Below are 15,901 nucleotides of genomic sequence, written 5' to 3'. Positions count from 1 at the left end.
TATGACTCTATTCTTCATTTTTACAGGATCCTTTCTCATCACTTATGTAACACACATTAATTCTTCCTGACTTAATTCTGTCTCTTTTCTTCAATAGAAATAATAGTCAGATCTGGCGTCCTTAATGCAGATGAAACTTCCTAATCAGAGTTTTCTCGAACATTCCTTTAGAACGTAAATAGCAAATTGTTCTTTTATTCACTAAATGCTTATTGACAGTCTTAACTCTTCCAATTAAAAAAACTTACAGCTCTACAATTCCCTTTTCGGAATCTACTATAAATCTTTCAATTAGTGTTTCCTCCAATATTCCGTTTAAAACGCATATAGCAATATTTTCTTTTATTTATCTACTACTTATTCCACGTTAAAACTTAATAGTTCCACGATTCCTTTTTCGGAATATACTATTAATTTTCCTCCGACTGTCGCATAAAAAACTTAAGTTCCTCCGAACCTAAATATCTGCCGGCCTGTGTTCTGAATTCCTTCTGAACGCTCTCTTGTTTACAGCTGTTACTCAGATACTGGACATTTTCTTGTCAGCTGTCAATCACTCATCAAACTTCTCGGCGAGCATGCGCACTCCGTGGCAAGCGAGAAACTAAGTACTGACACTTTGTCTCCGTTAGCGATAAGAGAATGTCCTCATAAAACACAACTTTTGATAATTTTAAATTACAATAAAATTTGTTTAAAGTAACACAATTATTCAAATCCGGTAAGTACATTAAATTTTTAACTGCTTTACATATCATTTTTAACAAAACAATTTCCATAACGGGCACATCGCAAGAATATTTTACAATATGTAAAAATATTCAGAATTTTAATTATGATTATTTTTACACCTCCATCGCAATTCTGGCCTGATCAGATGGACTGACCTCCTCCTCACCCTGCTATCTATGTTGGTGACTTCAATTCCCATCACACCATGTGGGACTATTCCTCTAACAACTGGGATGGTAATAATCTAGCTAACTGGATGGATACATATAACTTGTATTTGAATTATGATGCCAAGCGGGATAGCACTCTTTACTCAGCTAGATGGAACAGAACCTACACCCCAGATCTGTGCATAGTCACTAAAGACTCCGAAGACCACCCTCTTCCATCAGCCACAACCATCCTTAACAGATTCCCTAATAGTCAACATCGTCCTGCATTAATAGAGATAGGAACATCAATCCCAATCATCAACAGAACACCAATCATTAGATGGAATCTCCGCAGGTCCAACTCGACTGCATTTCAGAAACAAATCGAGCAAACCATTAGAGCAATTTTACCCACTCCTAATTGCTAACCTAGATTTGTTAAACTACTTAAATCTGCAGCAAAAGCCTCTATCCCTAGAGGCTACAGAAAACAATATATCCCATGTTCAGGACTGCCCCTAGGAATTTTGCCGCCCCTTCTCCCTTATTTTTCGCATAGTCGCCCCATGCAGTAGCATATTTTGCCGCCCCTTCTCCCATATAGTTTATGCCAACTTTGCCGCCTCAAAAAAACTTGTAGCTCAGTGCAAATGCACGTCTTGTACCATCGGTAGAGCCGGTCCTGCCCATGTTGGAGTAGAGAAAGTGAGGAACTCCTAGCTAAATATGAGGAAACTAAAGATCCAACTATTGCTAAGGAGCTCATATCAACCCTAGATAAAAACAGAAAGGAAAGATGGATCTCAACCATCAATGAACTTGATTTCGTCACATCTAGTTGGAGAAGCTGGTCACTTCTGAGAAAATTAGGTGTGGAGCAGAGCCATCGGCACACAAAACAACAGAGAGAACTCCTGATCAAATTGCTAACCATTTATTGAAACTTCCAAGATTCATTCCAGCTCTACCAGGAAAATTGCTGTACAAGCTTCCATCAGACAAATCCTGAAGATGGAACCTGAACTTGTACACCTAGTATCTCGGGAAGAGGTACAAATATCCTTAAAACTTATCAAGAATGGCAAAGCTGCAGGAGTGGATGGTATACTCCCTGAGTTCCTAAAACATCTTGGTCAACATGGCCAAACATTTACCAGTCATGATGATTTTTCAGAAATCATCATGACTAGTAAATTACCAAATCTGTGGCAGGAAGTCAAAATAATTGCCATGCCTAAACCAGGGAAAGATCCAAATGTTGTGAAAAACCTACGCCCTATCTCCTTGCTTTGTACCACCTTTAAGCGCTTTGAAAGAATTCTCCTTAAAAGAATTTCACCACTTATCGAAAGAGCGCTCCCGACTGAACAAGCTGGCTTCAGGCCAGGAAGAAGTTGCTGTGACCAGGTCCTGGCCCTGACAACTCAAATTGAAGCACTCTTCCAGAAGAAACTTAAATCTGGAGCCACTTTCATTGACCTAACATCTGCTTATGATACTGTCTGGATCAGGGCCTCCTCCTAAAACTAGGAAATATAAAGTGTAAAAAAAAACTTTACAACTTTTTGAATCTATTCTCTCCAACAGAAAGATCCGGGTCTATATTGGTGGAAAAAAGAGCAGGCCCAGATTCCTTTGCAACGGTCTTCCTCAGGGCTCTGTGTTATCCCCTATACTTTTTAACATCTACGTGTATGATCTACCTCATACCAAATCAAGCAAGTATATGTACACGATGACCTAGCGATCTTACATCAATCCACCTCCTTTACCAACCTAGAATCAACTTTAAATACAGATCTGAACACCCTGGAAGAGTATGTCAAGCAGTGGTTCTTGAAGCCAAATCCAACGAAAACAGCGTCTTCAGTATTTCACCAGTACAATGCAGAGGTGAATCAACAACTCAACCTTTCTTTCTGTGGAAAAATGGTAGAACACGAGCATCACCCAAAATACCTTGGAGTGAGCCTGGACAGAAGCCTAACCTATAAAAGGCACATCATCAACCTCTCCATTAAAATTAAAACCAGAAATAATATCATTTCAAGGCTTTCTGGAACAACCTGGGGTTATGATGCAGAAGTCCTAAGGTCGTCTGCACTATCCCTCGCATTCTCTGCAGCAGAATATTGTGCCCCTGTCTGGGAAAGAAGTACACACACTAACATTATAGACACCCAGCTAAACTCTGCCATGTGCACAATTAGTGGGACAGTGAGAAGCACCCCTCTCTCCTGGCTGCCTGTTCTATCTAACATTGCTCCACCACACGTACGGAGAAGACAAGCCTCGATTAAGGAATTTAATAAAGCAATGAGCAACCAACTCCTGCCCCTACACCAGACTCTCATAAACTAACCTAATCTTCGCCTCAAATCTAGAAAGCCTCTCTGGTCCTTGGACGAACTCTCTTCAGCTGCGCTGCCATCAATATCTGACATATGGAGAGAATATTGGTGCAACAATCTCCCAACAAACGGCTTCCCGGTAGAAGATCCCTGTGCTCTGCAGCCTGGTTTTGATCTTCCTAGGAAGATTTGGTCATCAATAAACATGATCAGAACTAGTCAGGGCAGATGTGGCTACCATCTACATAAATGGGGGCTTTCAGATCACCCTTATTGTGATTGTTCTCCCATGGCTCAGACGATTACTCATATTGTGTATGATTGCCCAAGGCACCAATTTTACAGTGGTGGCCTACAGGACATCCACAAGGTGACTTGAATTGACTTTCCAGCCTGGACTTTGACCTGTAGTTGGTATGGTGGTGGTTATGGAGGAAACAGAAGATCACGGTCCTGTCTCACCACGAAGACGTTATTCTCGTAGTTCTCATCACAGTATCAGCAGAACTCCTCCTCGTGTTAGAAGATGATGATACAATGTGAAATGGGCCTCCTCTAATGGATCAAGTTTTCTCACACAAGACACAACTGCTCTCTACTTAAACCTTGGATACAGCTACATTTATGTTGTGAAGTGTTGTGAGAACATGCAGCCTTGTCATACTTGTTGCAGCAGGACGATAATTGTCCCTGGCTTGATTATGACAAGTTACTTTTGCTTTATTTAAAAAAAAAAAAGGAAAGACTTAGAAAGCAGGTTGTGCCTTTTATGTAATGAACTTTTATATGTTAAGATTTTCATCATTTGTTTCTGGAAATTGTGATTGTACTTTTCACTTACCAGTTTCATGTAGCCATAAGCATAAATAAATAAATAACTATACTGCAGATACACGAAAAAAAAAGTAGTTTTATTGTATCAATGAATAAGTACAGAGACATTTGCAGTCTGTGTAATATATTTCTCAACAAATAGTGCACTTAGAGACAACTGGAATAAAAACAGCACTAACGAATGAATCACATGTCCCCTCCCATAGAAACTATGCTGTATAGACTCAAGCAAAACCATATGTTGCACTGGCAAACACAGTATCTAACTAAAAACTATTGCTTTTAGTTAGATGTGTGTGAGTCCACCTGCCAGCTCAAATGTAAAGCAGCAATAAAATTCAACTGAATGTGTTAAAATTCATAAACGTATTAAAACTAAGAAATGTATAGTGATAGTTGTTATGGCAATTTCAGATATTATGGAATTCGGTTGAAGAGAATTAGCATTTCAACTCAAAAATTGTCAGCTTGGGTCGTGTGATCTTTTGTTAATACCACACCAATCATGTGCATGTCTTCATAGCTGCTCTATCTCTACTGGCCTACTATTGCTGTCTGTTTCGTGCTCTGCTTTCACTTCTAACAGTCATTCATGAAGGATTGTTCATTATTTATCTCAAGTCTTGTACATTACTGGTAATTTTTGCTTGAAATAATGGGAAAGAAGATTACTCTATTTGGGTAGAATGCACACAAGGAAACCGCTCACTAGGCCCAAAATAGCAATAGCAAATAGGAGATTCTTGGTAAGTCATACCCATTTTCAGTTTTTTTCTGGAAACTTTAGTTTCCGAAAATCCCCACATATATCTTGCACCACGATTTTTTAGCTTTAATTTTGAGAAAAAAAGTGCAAGTTATATTCGAGTAAATACAGTATGCACAGTGCATGTATACATTCTATAATTATCTATTAAACTATGGTCTTTTTTTTGCCTCTCTCTCTCTCACTTATTCACACACACTGCTGGATAGGCTATGGATTTGATAATCTGGAACTTTACCCTAAAGGATAACATGGTACTTTTTCAAGCCATCTATAACCGAGTGGTGGACTCATGCTAGGCAAAAAATCATTTATCACCTAAAGACCCTAGCACACATCTATTACCACAGTAGTTCATCCTTTTAGTTTGAGATCACACACACACACACTAGTCACTCAGCCAATTACATCAACAACACTAACAAGAAAAATTTATTTTCTCCTTCCCCTTGCAGAATTCATAAGTATGTTACTAAATAGTTTAGGGAAATAACAACGTAGACTAGGATATACATTAAAATAACTTTTTAATACAAATCCGATTTTAATACAAATCCAAAATAGAAATATTGGATTTGTATTAAAAAGTTATTTTAATGTATATCCTAGTCTACGTTGTTATTTCCTTAAACTGTTTAGTAATAATGCATAACCAACGTCTAAGCCTTTCCACTAGAATTACGATAATCCACGGAGATTCTACCGCACGTAAAGCCCACCATTACAGTAAAACGAAGTTGAAACTATCAAGACAACTTAATCGTCTCTCATTCCTAAAACGCTACCGGGCATAACCAGGTAATTCCTAACTGTGTTAAATTGAAGCACCGGTTCTCTTCGTAAAAGGCTCTTCGCATTTATTATCGTGCCAGCCAAGCGTTGCTCAGGGAACAAATTGCTACTACTCGCCGTTTCCTGAGTGATGCTAACTTAGCTATCCAGGCACTTGACCTTTCAAGCACCTTAACCCACGAAATGTGGTCTATTTTGCACGACATCTCGTGCACTGCAGCAGAGAAAGAATTTAAAAAAGTACGAGATCGACACATCAAAAAATTTGAAAATTTAATAAAGAAGAACGCGATCTCGAAACTGCAACTTTCTGCCGAATGGTAGTCAACCTTTCGTCGTGTATTGTGAAACCTGAAGCACTCGATGCCCTCTCATGTGGCCACAACTTCGCCATTGCACCCAGAAGAATACCTGCAGAGGATATTATGATACAAGTCGAACGCGGGATACGACACCTTCCTAACCACATCGCCAACGATATCAGACTGGATGTGGCTTGTGTTCTGACCAAAGCAAAACCACCTAAATCCAACATGCCTATTAAATAAATTAAATCTCTACTGGAATTAAAGAAAAACAAGGAATTAATAATCACCAAAGCGGATAAAGGGAATGCCACAGTATTGCTTAACCAGAAAGATTATACAGGTAAGCTGAAAGCTCTATTGTTAGATCGGGCTACTTACCTGCCTATCGAGTACAATCCACCAACTCACAAATTAGAAAACTCCACAGGCTTCTTAAGAAGATCACTTCTTGGCCTGTGGAAGTCACTAGCAAATTAAAACCATTTAACTCCATACCCCCCCCCCCCCCCCCGTATTTATGGACTCCCAAAAATACATAAGAAAAATGTGCCATTGTGTCCCATAGTGGATGGCATTGATTCCCCCACATACAAGCTAAACATTTGGCCAAAGCTCTCACACACTATACTGGCAACACACCTACTTACATAAAATAACTCAGCCCACTTCAAAGCCAGCATAGAAAACCTTACACTCAAACACGCTGACATAATGGTCAGCTTTGATGTCTCCTCCTTATTCACAAATGTCCCACTTAAAGAATCCTTAGAGCTAATCCAAGCTAAATTTCCTCCCGATATCACAGCCCTATTTCAGTTCACAATGAACTCAGGCTATTTTGTTTGGCAAGGAAAATTCTACAAACAAATAGAAGGGACAGCCATGGGTTCTCCACTCTCACCACCCTTGGCCAACCTTTATATGGAGACTTTTGAAGAGAAAGCCTTAAACTCTGCCCCACAAATACCAACCATTTGGCTTCGATATGTAGATGATGTGTTCGCTATTTGGCCACATGGCTCCGATGCACTCCTCTCCTTCCTGACACACTTAAACAACCAACACCCCAGAATCAAATTCACCCTGGAAGAAGAAAAAAAACAACTGCCTTCCTTTCTTAGACACACTAGTCGCTTGCTAGCCTGATGGAACCTTGGTTTTCTCAGTCTATAGAAAACCCACCCATACAGGCAGATACATTCACCAACAATTCCACCACCCTTCCTCACAATAATATGGTGTCATTAAGACACTACACAACAGGGCTAAACTTATCTGTTCAAATGACAATGCCCTAACCACAGAACTAAACCACATTCTCAACACTTTCTCAGCCAATGGCTACCCTCCCAAAACAATCCAAAAAATATTGAAACCAATAACCCCCCCCTCCTCACAACAATGATTACTCTAAATCTATCACCATACCCTATATCAGAGGCACCTCGGAAAAAATTACAAAAATCCTAAAAAAACACGGCTTAACTTCTTGTTACAGACCATATAAGAAATTGGCATCCCCTAAAGACCCCCCCCCCCCTTAGACCTACCTGGTGTATACCAGGTCCCTTGCAGCTGTAAGCTGTCCTACTTTGGCCAAACAGGCAGGACAGCCAATATCAGAATTACAGAACACAAGGACTACATCCGGTTCCACCAATACAGCCATTCTGGTCTTGCAGACCATGCTCTGGATACCCGCCACAGAATGCGGTGGAAGAAAGCCATGATCATTCACCGTAGTAAATAGAAGTACGAAAGGCTTTTCATGGAATCAGCCTCAGCTCTAAGAAACAATCTAAACCTCAACAAATTTGGCTGCATGAGACTGCCTCAAATTTGGGAAACCTACATCAGAAGACCTCAGCCCAGTCGCCCAAGAATACCAACATTGCCCGCTAGGGGAATGTTGGTATTCTTGGACGACTGGCACCAGTAGGACTTTAGGAGAAATAATAGCTTCCTGCTTCATCCTCATTTACTGTTTGCTATGCCTGCGTGCACGTGTCTTGATCACAAGTTCCTGTTGAAAATGGTAACGTGACGTTGCCGAAATGTTGGATTTGTATTAAAAAGTTATTTTAATGTATATCCTAGTCTACGTTGTTATTTCCCTAAACTTTTTAGTAATAATGCATAACCAACGTCTAAGCTTTTCCACTAGAATCATAAGTATGTTGGTAATCATAAAAACATAATGGTATTACTTAAGGAAGTTACAACTTGCAGTATATATTAATTAGAATAACTTTTAATTAATATTTCAGTAGTTCTGCAAGTCAAACTGCCATCATCACGGAACAAAGAACAAATTGACATGTACATGCAGACACTAGATAAGGTAAATATTGACCAAAGCAGAACAACGAAGGCAAACATATAAGGTCCTAAGTGTGCTATGGTGGTGCTGGATGTTCTTGGCTGTTGGGATGAAATTCTAAGGAAGAGTGCTCACCCAGATTTCAGGTAGTTTCATACAACCAAATTTGTTTAAGTTTGGTTAGTACTTTAACCCTGAGATAGATTTTAAGAAAAGTCTTTCTTATTTAAAGACCACCTTGCACCTGTGGAGTAAGTTGGCTTTTTTTCATCATATCTTATGGTGGGCATCTAAGACAAGTCAGCAAGATCTCATTGTCTGTAGTAGTGAAACCAGATATAGTCTTTGTGTTCAGTAATACTTATGTTTTCTGTTCTGCACATTTAGTCATAGTTGAACAGCTCAGAGCTGCATGGTACCTGGTATGTTTGGCAAGTCTAGCAACTATGGCTGGTCTTTGATAGAGCAGATAAGAGATGCCAATTTTTTATATGGTCTGTAAGTGGTTAAAAGGTTGTATCTTTTGAGGATATTTGTTAGTTTTTCTGCAGTGGCCTGGATATATGGGATGGTAATCATTGTTCTGGAGGGGTGGTGGAATAGTGTGGCTTTTGGGAGTTTAATATTTTTTTAGATTTAGTGAGGATTGTAGTCATTGGTTAAGAAAGTGCTGTGAATGTGTTCAAGTTCATTAGCAAGGGATTATTATTGGAGCTGATCAATTTTGCTATGTTGTGCAGGGTTTTGATAATCCTATACTGTTGGGAAGGGGCTGGTGGGAATGTTGGTGAGTGCATCTACTTGTGTGGGAGAGGTCTGTAAATTGAGAATGCCAAGGATCCATCGGGTTAGTGTGTAATCGAAGTGTCTAGGAAGGTGAGACTTGTTTTTTTTCTTTTTCCAAGGTGAACTGGATCCTAGGGTGCTGGTTATTATGAAGTGTGCACAAATGGAAAACACTTCATCTTTATAGCAAAGCTAAATTGTAGGTCGTTGGGGCAAAGGATAAGGTTTTTTCTTACACAAACAGAAAAAAAGGAAAATCTGTATTTCGTTGTTACAAAAAAAAGCAGAACTATAAAGGTCTCCATGTAGTAATTTGTTGGGAAAGGGGGGGGGGGTAGAAATTGGGGACCCCATGCCTGTCACCTCTATTTGTTTATAGAATTTTCCTTGCCAAACATTATAGCCTGAGTTCATGATAAACTTAAATAAGGCTGAGATATTAGGAGGAAATTGTGCTTGGATCAGGTGTAAAGTATCCTTAAGAAGAATACTTGGTGAATAGAGAGGAGGCATCAAAACTGACAATTATATCAGTGGGAGGAGTTTTTCATGTGTGAAGAGGTGTTGCCAGTATATTGGATGAACACTTTGACTAAATGTTTAGCTAGTTTGTATGTGGGTGAATCAACGCTATCTACATTGCATTGATGAGAGTAATGGCACATTCTGTTTGTGGATTTTTAGTAACCCAGTTATACAGGGAATCTGGAATTGTATAGTTTAAGTTTATTTATGATTTCTACAGGCCAAGATGTGACACCCATCATAAGATATAATGGAAAAAGGTCACCGTATTCCATAGAAGTAAATTTAAATATGAAAGTCTTTCCTTAGAAGGTACTAACCAAACTTAAACAAATTTGGTTGTAAAAGTATCTCAAATCTGGGAAGCACTCATCCTTAGAGCTTCAACCCAACAGCCAAGAACACTTAGCCAAACCCACCAGGGGGACAGTTTAGGACTCACCTTTGTTGTTCTGCTTTGGTCACACTTACATTATGTAGTGCATATGTGCATACATTAATTTGTTCTTTGTTCCCTGATGACAGCAGCAGCTTGATTTTGCCAAAATATTGGACAGGTTAATTAAAAGTTACTCTGATTAATATATAGTGTGTGTGTTGTAACTTTCCTTGTAATATCATTAAGAATAACCAATGTATAAGCCTTTCTACCAGACTTACTATAATATGTGGAGATTCAGCAGCATGCAAAGCATATCAGTACAGAAGGTTAAAAATTGAAGCTTTCTAGACAACTGAACAGGATAGTCTTTATGAAACGCTGCTGGAATAACAATGTCATCCCTAATTGTTTAAATTAAAACACCATTTTAAATCACCAAAGGCTCTCCAAATATATACAGGCAAGCTAGCTTTGCTATTTTATGGGAACAGATTGGTGGCATGTGCTTTCTGCCTACTGACACCAACCAAGTTATTTGTACTCTGGAAGAGTTCGCTAATATACTGAGTGCTGATCTCTGGATGTCCCTTTCAGATGGCTCAGATGCTTCAGCAGCAAAAGAATTTCGAAAAGTAAAAAGTCAGCTCATCATTAAATTTGCAAAACTAATTTGAAAAAAAAAATGCTTCTAAGCTACAAGAACCACAGCAAAAAAAAAAAAAGTCATAAACCTGTTGTTATTTCTTTTCAAGCCAGAAACTGTCAGCACATTCGGTTTGGGGGACACAACTATGCTCTCACACTGAAAAAAAAAAAATACTAACTGAAGAAATTATGCTACAGATCGAAAGAGAAATTTACAATCTTCCTAACCATCTTCTATACAGCATCAAACTGTGAAGTAAATATCCTTACACGAGCAAAACTGCTTTAAAGCATCTTTCCCTGCCAGGAATTAGAAACACTACTAGAGATGAAGTACAACATAAGGATTATAATTATGAAAGCAGGACTGCTCCAACTATCACCCTTTGGACTATGATTTTGCCAACACACAGATCAGAATACCCTGCAGGCTCCTTAGAAAGGTCTGTGAAATCTTGGCCTGTGGAAATCACAAACTTAAACCACACAATTCCATATCTTCCCTTCCCAGATATATAGGTTACCAAAAATTTATAAACAGAATGGGCTATCATGCCCAATTGTGGATGGCATTGATTCACCATATGCAAACTAGCTAGACATTTATCCAAAGTGTTCATCTAGTATGCTGGCAACATCTCTTCACACAAAAAAAACTCTGTTCACTTTAAGGCCAGTATTGACATCACACTCCAACACACTGACATAATGGTCAGTTTTAATGTCTCTTCTTTATTTACCAGTGTTCCTCTTAAGGATACTTTAGACCTTATCCAAGCATAATTCTGCATCACTCAATACTTACCTTATCTAGAACCTGTGTTCTTTGTTCCATGATGATGATGGTAGCTTGATTCTGCAGAAATATTGGGAATATTAATTAAAAGTTGCTTTTTATATAGTGTAAATTGTCACTTCCTTAAGTAATATTATGAATAACCAAACTATATAAGCCTTATTACCTGAATCATGAGAACAATTTAATATTTGCTTTATATATATAAATCATGAAACTTCATGAAATTGAATTATTTATAAAACAATTATAAGAGTTTTAAATGGAAAGGAAAAAAAAAACTATTTTCTATTCGAAAAATATCTTGTGTTTGTGCAGTTTCTTCTGTAGATTTTACCTTTATCAATATTCCACTGTTGAAATTTTTGTATCATCAGCTATTCTTTTGTTAGTCATTAATGGTACCACCAAATGGTATTTGTAGTTCACTCTGCATATGCACAATACATCTGTACTTTGCCTAGTTTTTCTTGCTATCTCTTGTTCTCTCTCTCTCTCTCTCTCTCTCTCTCTCTCCACATGCCCCCCCCCCCCCCCCCACACACACAGAGTAAATTAAGAAATTGCAAGAAAAAGTCCAGATTACCATTCACCTCTTGCTAAGTTGAGGCTTGGCATGTAGTATTGTCAGTATGTTTTGCAAAATTCGAATGAAAGTAATTTTTGCAAATGTTAATAGTTTAAGTAATATTCAAAGCATAAATTTCTCATACTACTGCATTTGAAAAACTATCTACTGAGAAAACTTCTGTATTTCCTCAACATGACCCTCACATAGGACTGGTCTAAGAGTACCTGATTGCCCAACAGTGGGGAAAATGTAATCAGTAGTGGTGTATTGTAAACAGCTTCTTTCATAGACATAATAAACATGAAAATATTGATAACTTCAGTATGATGTTATTAAAAATAAAAATTAAACCTGAAAAAATGCAGTAGTCATTGTCAACACAGCTATTCCTGTCATAAAAAATGCTGCCAAGCATAGGATATACTGATTGAATGATTATTGACCATTTGTTACAAATTTTTGTATTGATCATTTCACCATTTTTGCAAATAATTATTTCTAATCATACAGATTACTAAATGTATTACAGCATTATGATTTAAATTTGGTTCTGAAAGTAGCTTTGATCGTGATCATTGTTTCTTTCAATGTACAATATAACAAATAATATGACAGGTAAACCTTCATTTGAAGAACACCAATGAGCTTGAAGCAGTGTTATCAAGCAGCAGAACGTTAAAAATGTACTAATAAAAGTCTAATATATAAATCTTCAGAGTGCATTCAATTTTAAGTAGTGCAGTTAAAGTAATGTATGCCAAAGGCTGAAATGGTTCTTGACCACCTAGTCAAACACAACTATACCACTCCTCTTATACTACTTTAATTCTTTCTGTTAAAAGAAAAAGTTGGATATATTCATAAAAAATCATAGACTTTCAAATGGAATAGAAAAATATATAAAGTACATCAACTTTGGTTTACAGATGTAGACACATAATGTGCATCTAATTACCAATTTTTAGTTCTTTCTTGTTGAGAAAAAAAAAATTTAGGACTGGGTGACTTTTGTAATCACTTGGGGAGGGAGTGCAGAATGCTGGAAAGTAAGGATTGTACATAGGATGAGAAATTCTGATAATTTCTTTGCATTCTTTTCAGGATATGTGAAGGTGGTTTCATACTTGATCCTCTAGCTTCAACCATTATACAACCACAAATTGATTTTTCATAGCCTTTTAAGTAATATCTCATATTCATAATGCCAAAAATGAATCTGTTTTACATCACTTTGGTAAATTTCATTCTTTTCTTTATTGATAATTTTGGTTAAAATGTTGGGTAAGTTGGTTAAAAAATTGTAGTGAATAAAAACAAGATTTCTTATCCATAATAATAATTCTAATTTTCATTTCTGATATTTGTCTGTCAACTTGCACACAATGATATTGCTACTCAGGTTGAACAGATTTTGATGAAATTGTAATTTTTTAAGCCAGTTCACTTTAGAATCTAAAAAAAGTTTTAGTAAATATGACACATTAAATGGCAGAAATGACATCATTCATTTTTACTGCAGTTGCATTGAGTTTTTTATATCATTCACACACAGGAGGGGGGGGAGGCAAGTGGTGAAGAAGATAGAATGAACCTGTTGATGTGCTTTATTTAAAAACTGGGGATTGTATTCCTTAGGGAAAATGTGGGGAAGACTTTTCTTGAGGAGATAGAGCGGAGGACAAAAGTTGGTTTGGCACTGGACAGTTAATGGATGTTGACCTGCAACTATTTTGTGTTTTTGGATTTGGGCAAAAGTGGAGAAATGGTGTAGCAAAACAGAATTCATGGAAATATCTTTAGAAGAGACAAAAAGCAAAAACAGTAGTATATGAGGTAAACCATAAGTTGGAGTCCATGAACACAATGTAAGTGGAATAGAAGATAAAGATTCTCACTATCATTAATACCACCCTTAATTTGAAATATTAGCAATAATGAGTATCATATTGACTATTATTTAACATGCTTGCCTTTATGCTTAGACTATAAAACATTTTTCTGAGTAGACTAGAAAAATGATTTAAGCACACATGTACATATGTGTGGCTTTTAATTTAACTGATAGATACAAATTTATTGAATACAAATTGTATTCATTTTCTCCTATCACTTAGTGCATAGTTTTATTTTGTGCATTACTTTGATGTGTTTTGTAAGTTATTTTAATTTCTTGCTCAAAAATGTTACACTAATTAAACTTTATGTGATTTGTAGGTAGGCACCAAATACCGCACTGTTCAACTAGCACAGGCATTTCCTTCAGCATTTCTACATCCTCTGCTTCAGATGTCATTAGCTCCAGATCCTTCTGTACGGCTAGTTGTTCAGCAGATCCTTCATACTCTGCTGGATCGCCACAACAATCTAAATAAGCTCATGAAACCTTGGTAATATCCAGTCCAGTTTTATTAATTTTACCTTTTTTTCACATAAGTATTGAATAGTTTTCATCATAATCATTATAGTAGTATTTTATTCTGCATTGTTACATGTTAGAATGCAGTGCAATTTCAAAGTCAGTGTACTTAATTAGCATGTATACTGTGTCAGTGTGGCATGCATGTCTTACTGTGTATGCATCAATACATACTTCCTTCAGAGCAAAGTTTGAATAGCCACTAAAGTGATCATGAAATTTTTAGAGAAATTGCAAGAGAAACTTGAGAAAATTTGCAGTTTTTCTTGCATTCATTAATGAATTATAATAGTGTGAATAAATTTATGCATATATTACCAAATTTCTGAGATGTACCTGATGTACCTGATCACAGTTTAGTTTTGAGCAGAATAAACTTAAATTTAAAAAAGAAACTTATTGAAAAGTGCATAAGAAAGTTTAAAAACAAATAAAAACTAAGTCACTTTTACAACTGAACTGAAGACTCACATATACAGATATTCAAGAAGAAATTACTATTATTATTACTATTATTACGGGCGACTCCAGGGAGTCCTTAGACTCATCGAAGGAGGCCCTAAACATCATGTCTACACAACTATACGATATTCTCACAGTATCTATCATACCTTGCCTTGAACTCACTCACTGTCATAGCACCCACAACAGACACTGGCAGCTTATTCCACTTATTTACCACTCTAAAAGTAAAGAACCCAGCTCTAACACCCCTGCTAACCACACTCTTGCCAAGATTCCATAGATATCCCCCTAGTTCTCCCATCACCAGTCCTGATCACAAAAATATCCTCTGAATTAATCCTATAGAAACCCTTTAGCAATTTGAATGTCTCAATTATATCTCCCCTTTTCCGCCTATCAACTAATTTCTGCGACCCACAAATCTTCAACCTGTTCTCATATGGTTCATTCCATAGACCCGCTATCATCTTAGTCACTTGCATCTGGATCCTATCCACCTCCTCCCCATCAAGAAGAAACCTAGGTGACCAAATCTGGGCACAGTAGTCGAGATGAGGTCTTATCAGGGCTCGGTACAGAGGTACAATAATTTGCTTGTCTCTGCTCATCAAGGTATTTTTCAACAACCAAGTGAGTTGATGAGCTGATTTAGCTACTTTTGCAATGTGCCCCCTAAACTTCATCTCCCTATCCACCAACACTCCCAAGTCCATGGCCTCATCAATCTCCTGGAGTATAGTTCCACTGATGTGGTATACTGCTGCTAATCTTTTCACCTTAAAATGCATAACCTTACATTTTGTCACATTAAATTGTTATCCATTCTCCTCAGCTCAGAACTCCAATCTATCCAAGTCATCCTGCAAGATTTTGACATCTTCTGTATTCACTATTGCCCTACCCAATTTTGCGTCATCAGCGAACAAATGAACTGTTCCTCTTAGATCCTTCCCTATATCGTTAATGAACAAATTAAACAGCAGTGTTCCAAGAACAGAACCCTGTGGCACACCACTGTCACAGGCCGTCTTTTGGACTCTACTCCTGAATAAACTACTCT

The 15,901-nt window shown here is 37.4% G+C and overlaps 1 protein-coding gene across 2 annotated transcripts in view; it reads left to right on the top strand.

Moving 5' to 3' along the window:
* Nucleotides 1-15,901, top strand: part of stmA (Protein EFR3 homolog stmA) — a 382,799-nt gene that overhangs the window by 202,472 nt on the left and 164,426 nt on the right. For both annotated transcript variants that reach the window (XM_090409773.1, XM_090409772.1), the window contains exon 12: nt 14,175-14,347. In XM_090409773.1, coding sequence (XP_090265899.1) covers nt 14,175-14,347 — 173 coding nt within the window. The remainder of the gene's footprint in view (nt 1-14,174; nt 14,348-15,901) is intronic.

The sequence above is a fragment of the Typopeltis vanoorti genome, chromosome 20 (assembly GCF_054136105.1).
Source record: "Typopeltis vanoorti isolate ZY-2024b chromosome 20, IOZ_Tvanoo_1.0, whole genome shotgun sequence".
NCBI classification, from domain to species: domain Eukaryota; kingdom Metazoa; phylum Arthropoda; class Arachnida; order Uropygi; family Thelyphonidae; genus Typopeltis; species Typopeltis vanoorti.
This window is presented reverse-complemented; position numbering and strand designations above follow the sequence as displayed.